The 13,463-nt window shown below is 45.1% G+C and overlaps 1 protein-coding gene across 1 annotated transcript in view; it reads left to right on the top strand.

The window, feature by feature from the left end:
- Positions 1-13,463, top strand: part of eps15l1a (epidermal growth factor receptor pathway substrate 15-like 1a) — a gene marked incomplete at both ends in the record, with an annotated part of 59,898 nt that overhangs the window by 37,664 nt on the left and 8,771 nt on the right. Inside the window, one exon of the mRNA XM_080012714.1 lies at positions 285-378. Coding sequence (XP_079868840.1) covers positions 285-378 — 94 coding nt within the window. The remainder of the gene's footprint in view (positions 1-284; positions 379-13,463) is intronic.

Genomic DNA, 13,463 nt, shown 5'->3' with positions numbered 1-13,463 from the left:
GGCAAAAATAATTGCAATGCCCAAAACTCATGATCCGGAGTCGTGATTGTCCATGCTGTGTATAATGGTCGCTAAACCCTCATTATGTGAATATGTTTAACAGCTGAGTTTACATAAAGCATGAAAAACCTCCCGGTATTGATATGAGTCATTCAAATCAGCGACGTCATCAAGAGACCGAACCTTGTGTGAATTTGACTTTAATGAAAATGTTTCTAGCTTTTTGCTGAGACTTCCTATTTTCTCTCTCTCTTCCTCTCTGGTCTCGCTCTCTCTCTTTTCAGTCAGGGTTTGCGGATGACCCTTTCAGCAGAAAGAACGATACACCAGCACTACCACCGAAGAAGAGTGTTCCTCCAAGACCTAAACCCCCTAGCGGTAAGCGAGAAAGACCGATGAAGAGAGATGTCGGAGTGGAAGGACTAAAATGCGCGAGAGCAGAGAGAGAGCAGAGTATTAAATGGCGGGTTTAAACATCAGTGGCTTCAAACACTGGAAATCTGATTTGCTGAAAGCAGTTCCTGGTAGGCAATTATGTGGCAATGTAATAAACTGTGAAGGCAACCACGTTGCAGTGAAAGGTAACCGTCAGCCCTGGCAACTTAAAGTGGCTTCAACACATGTATTAGGGTTTCCTGCAGAGAGGTTGTGATTCCACACAACCTCTCTACACTGCTTTAAAATGATACAAACCGCATTTTGTTGGCCCTTTTATAGTCAAAAACAGTATTAAAATTTGTGTTGTGTTGTGGGGAGAGAGTGTGCAAGCTATTTAAGAAGCTAGCAATTGAATAAATGAGTCCCAACACGCAAAAGTAAATTACACAACCCAGTCAGTTTTTTTGTGGGCTGCCTAGGTAAGAAAACATGTGATTCAACAAACCATTCAGTTTTCTACTTCAGATTTTAGACTTTACCCACCTCTTTGGGCTACCTTTGCGAAGGTGCGCCATTTTCTGTTGGGAACTTCTCTGTTGGTTTTTGTGTCAGACCAGCACAAATCGCTACATCGTCCCCCAGCCTCCAAATATCGCCAAGAGCCCCGTTCCCCCAGAGCTGCTTGCGCCAATATTTTCCGACACAGTGCTTTACGTTACCCTCGCATGCGTGGGCACAAGTGTAAAAAAGATGGCTGAACACTCTGGCGGCCTGCTGGCGGGGGAGCTGGCTGGCTAACATCCGGGTACCCTGCGTTGAGCACACTCGGCTACGTGGATGGGCGCTTACGGCTCGCGGCCGGGTGGGGCGTCTGATCGGCTGCGGTGGGGCGGGCATCGCTCTTGCGCGGAACATGGGTGGGCATGGGAGTCCCTCCGGCTTGCCTGTGGGGCGGGCGGTTCAGGCATGGTGTCGGTCTGTCGGCTTCCGGCTTCTCTGGGGGCAAGGGGATCTTCTGTGGCTGCGGCTTTGGGGTGTTTGTACGGCTGCAGGCCTCAGGGGTGGCTTCAGGGCCTTTTCCGCTGCTTGGAGGCGCCACAACATAATGCCGACCTTATACACCAGAACCAATTCCTGGATAATTCCTGTACACTCACCGGTGGACACTTCCCACACACATACAGGCGGTCTCATCACAGGTGCGCGCACGCCACCCGCACCTGCTTTGAATGCACCCCAGCACCCTCCTGGTTACTTCCCTCTAATTTTCTTCCTCATTTACTTCCATAACTATGACAGGAAGCGGCCACATGCCCAATTGCTGTTCCAGTTTTCCTGGAATACATTAACGCTGTTTTTTCGAAACATGTTGTCGTCTGATGTTTATGTTTTTCCTTGTATATGTTGTTGTTGTTTGTTTCTATGTTTATGTTTTTCCATGTACATGTTGTTGTTTGGTTCTATGTTTATTGGTCTCATCCTCCCCCTCTTGGAGTAGTGATTAGTTGTTTATAGATCAAAACATGGTAAAATAGTTCACCAAAGAGGGGGATTGGTGGTGGTTCTGTACAACAAAAAACTGTGCTCTTGTCATCCTACAGGTCGTCCACAGGACAGAGTTATTGCAGAAGTTCTTGACGATTTAAGAATTAATGAAGAGTTGCATTGCAGGTTGAGAACCTGAACTCTACTTGCAGACTAACTCTGTCCTAGATGCAATAGCATACAAATACTCTGTGTTGTATGCCAGGCATGCTGACAGCACAGGTTTAAAAAAAAAAAAAGATGGCTGAGCGTGGCACTTGGCGAAATTACTCATTGGATGGATTATTACAACGTTTGGCCGTCTGCTACTGTGCAGCGGCGACATAAGGTGAGGTGAATTAAAGTTTACACTACACGGGGTAAAGATGCCCATTCGTCGTTCCCGACGTTCATATTCAGGCCCGACACTGGAAATTTGCCGGCTTCGACAAAATAGGGGTGAATTTGTGTAGTCTGATCCCGGCACTACGGAAATCTTGGAAAACTGTAATACATACCATACCATGACTAAACTGGACCCCGTGTATTGCTGCCTGCAGCTATATCGTGCATTTAAGCTACAGACACAGAAGTAGCCCATCGAGAAAAGGACTGAAACAGAGGGGTATAGAGTCTGAGTGGTATTTTTAGAAAAAAACTTTAAAGACATGTTTTGGGAACCTCAGAGACCTCAGAGTTTTGCTCCTACAACCAGGTTGTGAAGCGAATTGGTCAATAAGCGAGGACCCGTGTTATTTCACGGTAAGGGGGCGTGGCCATTGCGAACGCTAGTATAGTAAATACTGACAGACTGCAGGAACAAGACTGAGACTGGTGATGAGATGTATACAGTCTATATACAATATATATAGTGTATATGGTGTGTGTATATAGTACATAAAGGGTGATGCTCGAGGAGATGCTTGACGCTGGGACGCCGCGGTATTATACGCAGCACACACGCCGTGGTATTGTACGCGAGCACAATACAGACCGGTCGAGAGCAGGTCCTAAGTCGGAACGGTCATTAAACAGGTAGGACTTTAAGTGAGGAGTACCTGTATACAGGTTTCATTAAAAGCAACCCTATTCGGCTCAAACTCTACACAAGTAATGCGTTTCTGCTTTTCCTCAACTGACGAGGACTTCCAAGGGGAAATTCCAAGTCATTTAGCTCAACAGATCGATGTGATTCATTCTACATACCAGGGATGTAAAAATCTGAGAAAGCTTCTTTTCCACCAAGGTTACAGAAACTAAATGGAACCATTGACGCCCTGGCCCTTCTAGAAAGGGGACCTCAGCAGTAGCTAAAATAGTTCTTGGTTGCTTTCTCACATCACCTACGAACCATGGAGATGTAAATCAGGAGGAGGTGACGTGAGACGTGCAACTGTTAGGTTTGATAAGTTGTTTCAGCACGTCTAATTAATGCTTGAACTTAGTTGTCGGTCCATCTGTTGCTGTGTAGCGCTTCTGGCTTTCCATGTTCTTTCACAAGACAAAGGTGCTGCGTACTGCTACTTGTTAAGTATTACGACCACTGTCCCAATGGTTCTTGTTCCCCCGGAAAGTACCGCCTCACTTGCCGGGACTTTCTTGGGACCAGGGAGTTCCAAGTGGATCTCCTATGGAAAAGAAGACATTTAGCCCGGGTTGTTAAAATCCTTCAAAAGCAACACCCTATTTTGTTGTCTTAACACTGTTCCTATCCTGTTCTCACTCTGTAGTGCCTGCTGCTTGCAGAGGCAGAGCAGCACTGAGTAAGTATGGTCGCAGACCGCTGCACAAACACACACACCCTCACAACCTTCAATGAAATCACCGCGTCTGCACATTTTGTTGTTCCACAAGATGCAACTTAAAGCTTTTTCAAAACCTTCATCATTTAGACATTTTTAACCAGTTTTTTACAATCAATATTCCCCGTCGACAGTCCCACATACGATGATCAGCCACAACATTAAAACCACCACCAATAACCACTAAAGTTGTGTAGCTTCCCCTCGTGCCACCAAAACAGCTGTGACCTGTTGAGGCATGGACTGCACAAGACCTCTGAAGGTGTCCTGTGGTGTCTGGCACAAGGACGTTATCTGCAGATCCTTTAAGTCCTGGAACTTGCGGGGTCTCCCACAGATGCTCGATCAGATAGCTCTCTAACCCCGGCCATCCACATGATGTAAAAGAAAACTCGATTCATGAGGCCAGACCACCTTCTTCTCTTACGCCATGGTCCAGTTGTGACGCTCACATGCCCATTGTAGGCGTTTTCAATGCTGGACAGGGGTCAGCATGGGCACTCTGACCGTCTGTGGCAACGCAGCCCCATACACATCAAGCTGTCATGCACTGTGTGTTCTGACATCTTTCTGTCATAGCAGCATTAACTTTTTCAGCAATTTGTGCTACAGTGGCTCCTCTGTGGGATCGAACCAGACGGGCTAGCCTTTGCTCCCCACGTGCATCAATGACCTTTGAGCGCCCACGGCCCTGTCGCCTGTTCACCAGTTGTCCATCCTTGGACCACATTTGGTAGGTTGTAACCGCTGCATACAAGGAACACCCCACAAGACCTGTCGTTTTGGAGATGCTCTGACCCAGTCGTCCATCCATCACAATTTGGTCCTTGTCAAAGTGGCTCAGATCCTTATGCTTGACCATTTTTCCTGCTTCCACACATCAACTTCAAGAACTGACTGTTTACTTGCTGCCTGATATATCCCACCCCTTGACAGGTGCCATTGGAATGAGATGAGCAATAGGCGTTTTCGCACCGAACAGTTCTGGGAACTCCCTGAGGGTAACTAGGAACTGAAGAGGTCCCCCGAGAACTAAAGGGCTTTTTTTCTGGTTGTATTCACTCCGCATTGGAACTCTGAATTAACCCTGAAGTGACGTCAGCCGATGGGGTTTCAGTGTGAGTTCTGTGTTGTATTTACTCCGGAACTTTCACTTATTTCGCCTTATCACTTCTGTTTCTGAACAAATTTGAGGTGAGAAATAACCAATGCAGTTGCTGAATCTTCACATATTAGATCTACAAGACCTAATCAGACAGCGCACAGGGATTATGGGGCGCACGTTAAATAATTCAGTTAATGTCAGAAAAGGACATACATACATCTACAATAAAAATACTATATTTATTGTTTTTTTTATTAATTATTTTTTTATTACCGCTGAGTGTACGTGGGCTGGCCCCCACGCAGAGTTATGCGACCCGACCGCGCAGACTCTGCAGAGTCGGAGGGACCGGTGAGGGACCGTGGACTTGGACCTGGTTTGGGGATTTGGACCAATCGCCGCGCACTCACAACGCTGAAGGTTCCTCTTGTGCCGGTTAGTCCCTGCCCTGGAGTAGGAGCTGAAAAGGTTCCTCAAAATGGAGTTTTAAGAACTACGATCATTCCTAGTCCCTGCAGTGAAGAGACAAAAAAAAGGGACGGTTCCTCCAAAAAGTTCTTAGAGCCGTGAAAAGGTTCCCACGGTGGGGAAAATACCTAATGTTAATCACTTCATATATCAGTGGTTATAATGTCGTGGCTGATCGTTGTATGCTCCAAGATATGGTCACGGTTTCATCACAGCTGCTGTTTGATATTTATTTACTCACTATTTTGTAGAACAGTGAAATGTGCAAGAAATTGCGGTGGATGCGGAAGTGTTCTAATGTGAACTAGACGTTCAGTGGTGCTTGAACTAGTGCTACTAGTTTGTTGAATCTTTTAGATTTCCCGCATTTCTGCATAAATCGGACCTCGAATCTGATCAGATCTGCATCCAAAGTCCCTAAAATTTATAAAGGGAACCAAATAAACAAATAACAGAAAACAACATTTTACTTATATATTTATGAGCAAAGCGATCCAACGGCGAAGCTGTTTCAGAAAAAGTATGTGAACCTTTGCTTTGGGCAACCAGGCCCTACTGTAACATTTCTATTGGGTTGAGGTCCCGACTTTGAACCTTGGCCATTCCAAAACCTTCCAAAACTTGTGTAATTTGGGTCGTTGTCTTGGGTCATGACCCCAGTTATTCCTTCAAGTAAACTGTTATTCACATAGGGTATCATACCTTTATCATACCTTATTTTCGATGAAGACATTCGATTTTTGGATTGCTTTGCTCATTAAAGAAATGAAAAAGTATATTTTTCGTGTTTTGTGCAATTGCGTTCTCTTGATATAGTGTTAGTAATTAGATGAAGATACGATCACCTCTTTGGTCAAATATACGGAAATTCCAAAAGTTCAAAAGGGTTATTCTCTGGTCCTCTGTGTGAAGTAACTGTGGATAGTACATAGCTGTGAATCTTGTTGTTCTCTCCCTTGTAAATTCTTCAGGGTAGAGTTGGTAGTTTGTCATAGACACAGCACTCACTGTTACACACACACACACACACACACACACACACACACACCTGCCCACACACAGTTTCACGACTGTGTACACACACACACACACGGTGGTAACTCACTTGCACTCAGGACCTGGTGAGATATTTACTTGGAGAGCGGTGAGGGCCAGGTTGTTTGTATTTTTCATTTTTTTTTTTTTTTTTTGATCAGAGAACAGGAAAGAGTGTCATTGTGGCTACGAAATAGATAACACGGTGTCATCCTCACATCGAGGCCGGTGCTCGCCTGTCCTGTGTTTAACCTGAAAATCATCAAGTTGATAGAGAGAGCAAGCGAGAGGGAGGCTGACCTAAACTGTAGGACACTTCTTACGAAGGCTTCATAACTCCAGATATTTTGACAATTTAACATTGCAGTTTAAAAATTATTTGGGGGTGACCCAGCCCAGCCCCCATTTCGACATTATATTCATTCTAAAAGTGACTTTCATTCAGAGACCATAATTGTTACCCTAAGCATTATGTTATTTGAAACTAATTTTCTCTTTGCTGGTTGTACCGACACATTCAGAATAGGGATAATCCTAACCTCCCGACTAATTTCCTAGATGTTTAAACAGAAGTGTAAACTCAGACTAGTCGGCTTGTCTAAAAGTCAGAAGAAAATTGCGTGTATTATAAATATATTGCGTTTATTATAAGAGCCATTTGAAACCGTTAATCACATTCTACAATAATCAAATCATATTTTAAATGCCGCTGCCCAGGCATAGGATAACCGAGTCTGCGTCCCCGGGAAATGCACCTGACGAGGGGACGCCGACACCGGGAGAACGATGTTCTGTATACCACATTTCAGTGCAAATTAAAAGGTGGCAAGGGCGCAAGGGAGCGCCTGACGCAAACGACATCACCACCTCCGCCACGCCGGGGCACTAGGTCGTGCACCTCCGAGATTTTGTGACTTGGCTGGAGGACTGCTCCCTTAGAATGCATTGGAACCAATGGGTAATTTATTTCTGATATTTTGGACAACTTGATCCGCAGCACAAGTCAAATGTCAAATTCAAAGTCTACCAATTGACGCAGCGACAAAATAGTATATGCAAACAGCTCACTCAGGTTTGCTTTTATTGTAAATGAACAGGGTCATTCAGTTAACAAATAAAAGGTAACGTTTTTATTGGCATTTATGTGCAGTTTCCTTTTCCTTATCTTTATTTGGCAGCAGCCCTTATTGTAATCAGCAATTTGCTCATCAATTCCCAATAGTAGAAGAGGTACTGAAGGAGTGAATTTGCTATTTCCCAGGACCATGTTTGTCGATGACATCAGCATGGATTCCCTCATCACTTCCCTCTGCAATCGTCGTCATATCGACGTGAAAATAATCAATATGTCAAAACGTTGTTTAAATGACTTAACAGTTTGTTGACGACTCAGCGACTGGACTAAAACACTGGACTGTTTATTTGGAGCACGACAATGATTATTGCGGCAATATCTGCTATTCATTCGTATTACTCCGTGTTGAAATGCAACTACCCCCAGTGTTGGGAAAAAACAACTGTGTTTTGCGAGGCAAGTGAGCGCAGGTGCCTGCAAAAGTGATGTGTCAGAGTGTATTATCTGCGGTTTGCCTCAAGTGTTGTCAGTACACACCCTGGTATGCTTCCTCTTTTGTGTGTGTGTGTGTGTGTGTGTGTGTGTGTGTGTGTGTGTGTGTGTGTGTGTGTGTGTGTGTGTCAGTGGGCCAGCGTTGTTGAGAGTGGTTTATCGATGGACACGCGTAAATCCATCTGGCCTGGAAAAACCTCCGCACGTACCATTTATTTGATTTCCTACCTTTCTATATAAATGCCTATCCATATATATGCATATATGGATGTTTTTATGCATACTGTATGTGTGTATACAGACCTGCCTATCTGCACGCATTTTGTGTACCAACCACGCAATACATATATATTATTGAAATTGAATTACGGAAAACGTCAATCAATACAGAACAATTCCGTATTTAAGCTCCGTCCCTTGGATTGGACCGGATGCTGTGACCTTGTGCTTGTGGTTCTGTAAGCCCTCTCCCCCTCTCCCTCTCACTCACTCAACATCCACTGACATGCAGCGCGGTGAGCGCAGCCGTACTTTATTATGCAAGAGGCGTAGCGCTACACTGCTGAGGTTAAATGGGAAGTGGGTGAATAATAACCGAGCACAAAAATGTGACCCCTATGTCAACACATGAAACATGAGATACGCAATCGATCGGCCGGTGACCGGAATCGGCCGGTTTTCAGCTTGATCAGCCATGACCGGTGACCGATCAGTGTCAGATATCAGATATATCCAATTCTGTGCCGGTAAAATTTACAAGCCTGATACTGTGCTCATGTACTGTACTTGTAAAAATGTTCCGGCAACCCGATACCAACGTACTGTAACGTGGTTGCGTAGTTGAGGCAACAAAAAAGAGAGAATGAGAATGAACCGGACCACAATGTAAAATGTATTTAAAAGTCAATGTTTTATTATGAACATAAAATGTAATTTAAGTTCTGAATCGCCCCAAATCAGAATCGGCCGGACTTTACGAGATGATGCATTTCAAGGGGTATATCCTAAAGACATACATTTTTATACTGTATATAGTTTGTATACTGTATATAGTAGTATACTGTATATAGTTAGCCGTAGTAGCTCCCATACCATGTGATGAGCCTCGTTACCAGACGCTACGGTGTGAATGACTGATGGAGTCATTTATCTGCAGTGACTCAAGCACCACGCGACTCCATGTTACACTGTTGTGGTACTCAAAATATTTTCCCCGGGTTGGCAGGTCTGTGTATATACTGGGTAGAGCCTCCCTTTGCTCTCAAAACAGCCTCAATTATTCTTGGCATGGATTCCACAAGATGTTGGAATCGTTCCTTTGAGATTCTGGTCCATGTTGACATGATTGTGTCACACAATCCCTGCAGATTTGTCGGATGCACATTCATGCTGCGAATCTCCCGTTCTATCACATCCCAAAGGTGTTCTGTTGGATTCAGATCCAGTGACTGGGAAGGAAACTGAAGAACATTGAGTTCATTGTCATGTTCATGAAACCAGTCTGAGACGACTTTTGCTTTGTGACATGGTGCATTATCATGCTGGAAGTAGCCATTGGAAGATGGCTAAATTGTCGCCATGAAGGAATGCACCTGGTCAGCAACAATACTGTGGTCAAATAGGCTGTGGCATTCAAACGATGATTGATTGGTATTAACAGGCCCCAAGTGTGCAAAGAAAAAATTCCCCACACCATTAAACTAACTCCACTAGCCTGGACTGTTGACACAAGGCAGGTTGGGTCCATGGATTTATGTTGTTGGCGCCAAATTCTGACCCAGCCGTCTGTGTGCCTCATCAGAAATCGATATTCATCAGATCAGGTTAGATTTTTTTTCCAGTCTTCAACTGTCCAGTTTTGGTGAGCCTGTGCCCACTGGAGACGCGGCTTTCGGTTCTCGGCTGACAGAAGTGGAACCAGATGTTGTCTTCTGCTGTTGTAGACCATCCGCCTCAAGGTTCAACGTGTTGTGCATTGTGAGATGTTTTTCTGCTCACCACAATTGTAGAGAGTGGTTATCTGAGTGACCGTAGCCTTTCTGTCAGCTGGAACCAGTCTGGCCATTCTCTGTTGACCTCTCATCAACAAGGCGTTTTTCATCCGCAGAACTGCCGCTCACTGGATGTCTTTGTTTTTCGCAACATTCTGAGTAAACTCTAGAGACTGTTGTGGGTAAAAAAATCACAGGAGATCAGCAGTTACAGAAATACTCAAACACGCTGTCTGGCAACGGTCGAAAACACTGAGATCACATTTTTTCCCCATTCTGATGGTTGACGTGAACATAAACTGAAGCTGCTGACCCATATCTGCATGATTTTATACATTGCACTGCTGCCACATGATTGGCTGATTAGATAATTGCATGAATAAGTAGGTGTACAGGTGTTCCTAATAAAATGTTTGGATAGGCCTACTCATTTGGGGTTTTCTTTATTTTTACTGTTTTCTACATTGTAAAATAATAATGAGAACATCAAAACTATAAAATAACATGTATGTAGTAACCAATAACATGTTAAACAACTCAAAATACATTTTTGATTCATCAAATTAGCAGCCCTTTGCCTTGATGACGGCTTTGCACACTCTTGGCATTCTTTCGACCAGCTCATGAGGCAGTCAGCCAACAGTGCTTTTTGTTGGGACCCCTGGTGAGGTCAGCATTGACAGTCCTTATGGTTTGCAGGAAGAAACTCTCTCAGTCTCTCTGTTCTCGCTGTGTGACTGTGGAGGAGCTTGCCTGACCGCAGCAGCTGGAACAGTCTGTTGTTGGGGTGGTGAGGATCCTTCATGATCCTGAGGGCTCTGCTACTACACCTCCTGGTGTATGAGTGGTGCAGGGAGGGGAGGGTAGTTCCAGTGGTACGTTGGCTGAACGCACCACCCTCTGCAGGGCCCACCTGTCCTGAGCAGTACAGTTCCCAAACCAAGCAGTGATCAGGATGCTCTCCACCGCTCCATAGTAGAAGGACTTGAGGATCTCCTCCAAGACCCGGAATTTCCTTAGCTGCCTGAGGTGGTAAAGACACAACCTCGCCTTTCTCACCAGAGTGTCTGTATGTAAAGTCCATGTTAAATCCTCTGTGATGTGGACTCCCAGGTACTTGAAGCTGCTCACCCTGTCAACACAAGTCCCATTAATCACCAACGGCGCGTGCGTCCTCGGTTGTAATCCCCTCCTAAAGTCCACAATCAGCTCCTTAGTTTTGCTGATGTTCAGGAGGCGGCTGTTGTCCCTGCACCAGTGTGACAGGTCAGCCACCTCCTCAAGGTAGGCCTTCTCGTCATCGTCAGTGATCAGGCCCACCACGATGGTGTCGTCAGCAAACTTGATGATGGTGTTTGAGCTGGACCTGGCCACACAGTCATGTGTGTACAGGGAGTACAGTAGGGGGCTGAGGACGCAGCGATCGTGTGAGGGAGCTGGAAATGGGGATGGTAGCTCAGGAGTAGGGGATGGTAGCTCAGGAGGTAGAGCTGGTTGTCTTGTAAAGGTCGCTGGTTTGATCCCAGGCTCCTCCTGCTCGCATGCTCTAGTGTCCTTGAGCAAGACACTTAACCCCTAATTGCTCCTGATGGCTGCGTCCATCGGTGTTTGAATAATTGTAAGTCGCTTTGGATAAAAGCGTCTGCTAAATGTATTATGTGTAATGTTATGTTATATGTAACCACCTAGGGCCTGGCTGTGAGGAAGTCCAGGATCCAGGCACACATCGGAGTGCTCAGTCCTAGCTCCCGCAGCTTGACAGCTAGTCTGGTGGGGACTATGGTAACAGCTGAACTATAGTCGATGAACAGCAATCTCACATAGGCCCCCTTCTGGCCATCCAGGTGCGTGAGCGTGCTGTGCAGTACCTGTGAGACCGCATTGTCCGTGTTTGGCTGGTACGCAAACGGCAGCGGGTCCAAGGTGCGGGGGAGGGAGCCTCTCTCTCTAATCAGCCTCTCGAAGCACTTCATGACCAACGAGGCGAGGGCCACCGGACGGTAGTCATTCAAGCAGGCTAGAGAGGCGATCTTTGGAACAGGAATGATGGTGGTCCTCTTGAAGCAGCTCAGGACCACCCACTCGGCCAGGGAGGCCTTATATATCCTAGTGAACACCGGGGCTAGCTGGTTAGCACAGGACTTCAGTACTCGCCCAAATATGCCATCTGGGCCCATAGCTTTCCGGGTGTTCGTTGCAGGTATTTAGAATTCAGGGCATCCTTAACCAACACGGCTACCACAGCATTCTGCAGCGATATGCTATTTGGGCTTAGTGGGACCATCATTTGTTTTTCAACAGGACAATGACCCAAAACAACCCTCCAGGCTGCGTAGGGGTTATTTGACCAAGGTGGGTGGTGGAGTACCACATCAGATCACCGGGCCTCCACAATCACCCGACCAAACCCAACTGAGATGGTTTGGGATGAGTCTGAAAGGAAGTGAGTGGAGTGTGTGAAGGAAGTGAGTGAAGGAAAAAGTGCTCAGCATATGTGGGAACTCCTTCAAGGCTGTTGGAAAAGCATTACAGGTGACTACCTCATGAAGCTGGTTGAGAGAATGCCATGAGTGACCAAAGATTTTGTGAAGGCAAAGGGTGGCTACTTTGAAGAAACTAAAATATAAAATATATTTTGATTTGTTTCACACTATTTTGGTTACTATATAATTCTATATGTGTTATTTCATATATTTGATGTCTTCATTATTCTTCTTCCATGTAGAAAATACTAAAAGTAAAGAAAAAACTTTTGAATGAGTAGGTGTGTCCAAACTTGTGGCTGGTATTGTGTGCTTATGTTTTTTTGTTTTTTTTGGTTGGTTAGTTTCTTTTAAGTATGTGGTATCCAGTTTACTGTAATGGAGAAACTGATTGCCATGCATTAAACTGTGTGAAATGACCCCGTGCCCTTTTTACTCAGATGGCGGGGCCTGTGTAACACTGCGTACACACGACAAGTATATAAATAAACCCACGAAGACAGCAGTTTGACTGGTCCCCGTGGTTAACACCTCCACCAGCAGTGGAGCCCATGTCAATGTTCCCACGATGCTCTGCCACCCTCACCGATAATGTCAGCGTGACGCCACGCGGCAGAGGAAGTGCTTCTTGTTTTTCCGTTCACTGGATGCTCAATTTGACTGATAAGCAGATTAGCGGAAAATAGTTGTTGGGGAACATTTTGTGGTTGTATCAGAAAAGGGGGTTTGTGATGCAACCAAAACTTTTATCTTTTTAGATCCTTTGCATCTGTTGCTGAATGTATCCTCAATATTTTGAAGCCTGGCGAGATTGATTATTGAAGATTTAAGTGCGGATATCGGTCTGCGTCTGGTAAAACTGGTGAACCACAGTGGCCTCTGGTATTGTGGGTGGAAACCATAAGCAAGCTTGGCAGAAGATCATCTGAAATCAAACGCTGCAGAATGGCACTTTTGGTTTGGCTTATTTGGGATGGTTCAAATGATTGGTTATAAAGTAGGTGGATATATATTTTCAGTATCGCAAGAAAGAGGTATTATTATTATTATTATTATTATTATTATTATTATACATTGAGGTATTATTAGAACGGTAGGGAGGGGGAGTGT

The sequence above is a fragment of the Zeus faber genome (assembly GCF_960531495.2).
Source record: "Zeus faber genome assembly, chromosome: 1".
NCBI lineage: Eukaryota > Metazoa > Chordata > Actinopteri > Zeiformes > Zeidae > Zeus > Zeus faber.
This window is presented reverse-complemented; position numbering and strand designations above follow the sequence as displayed.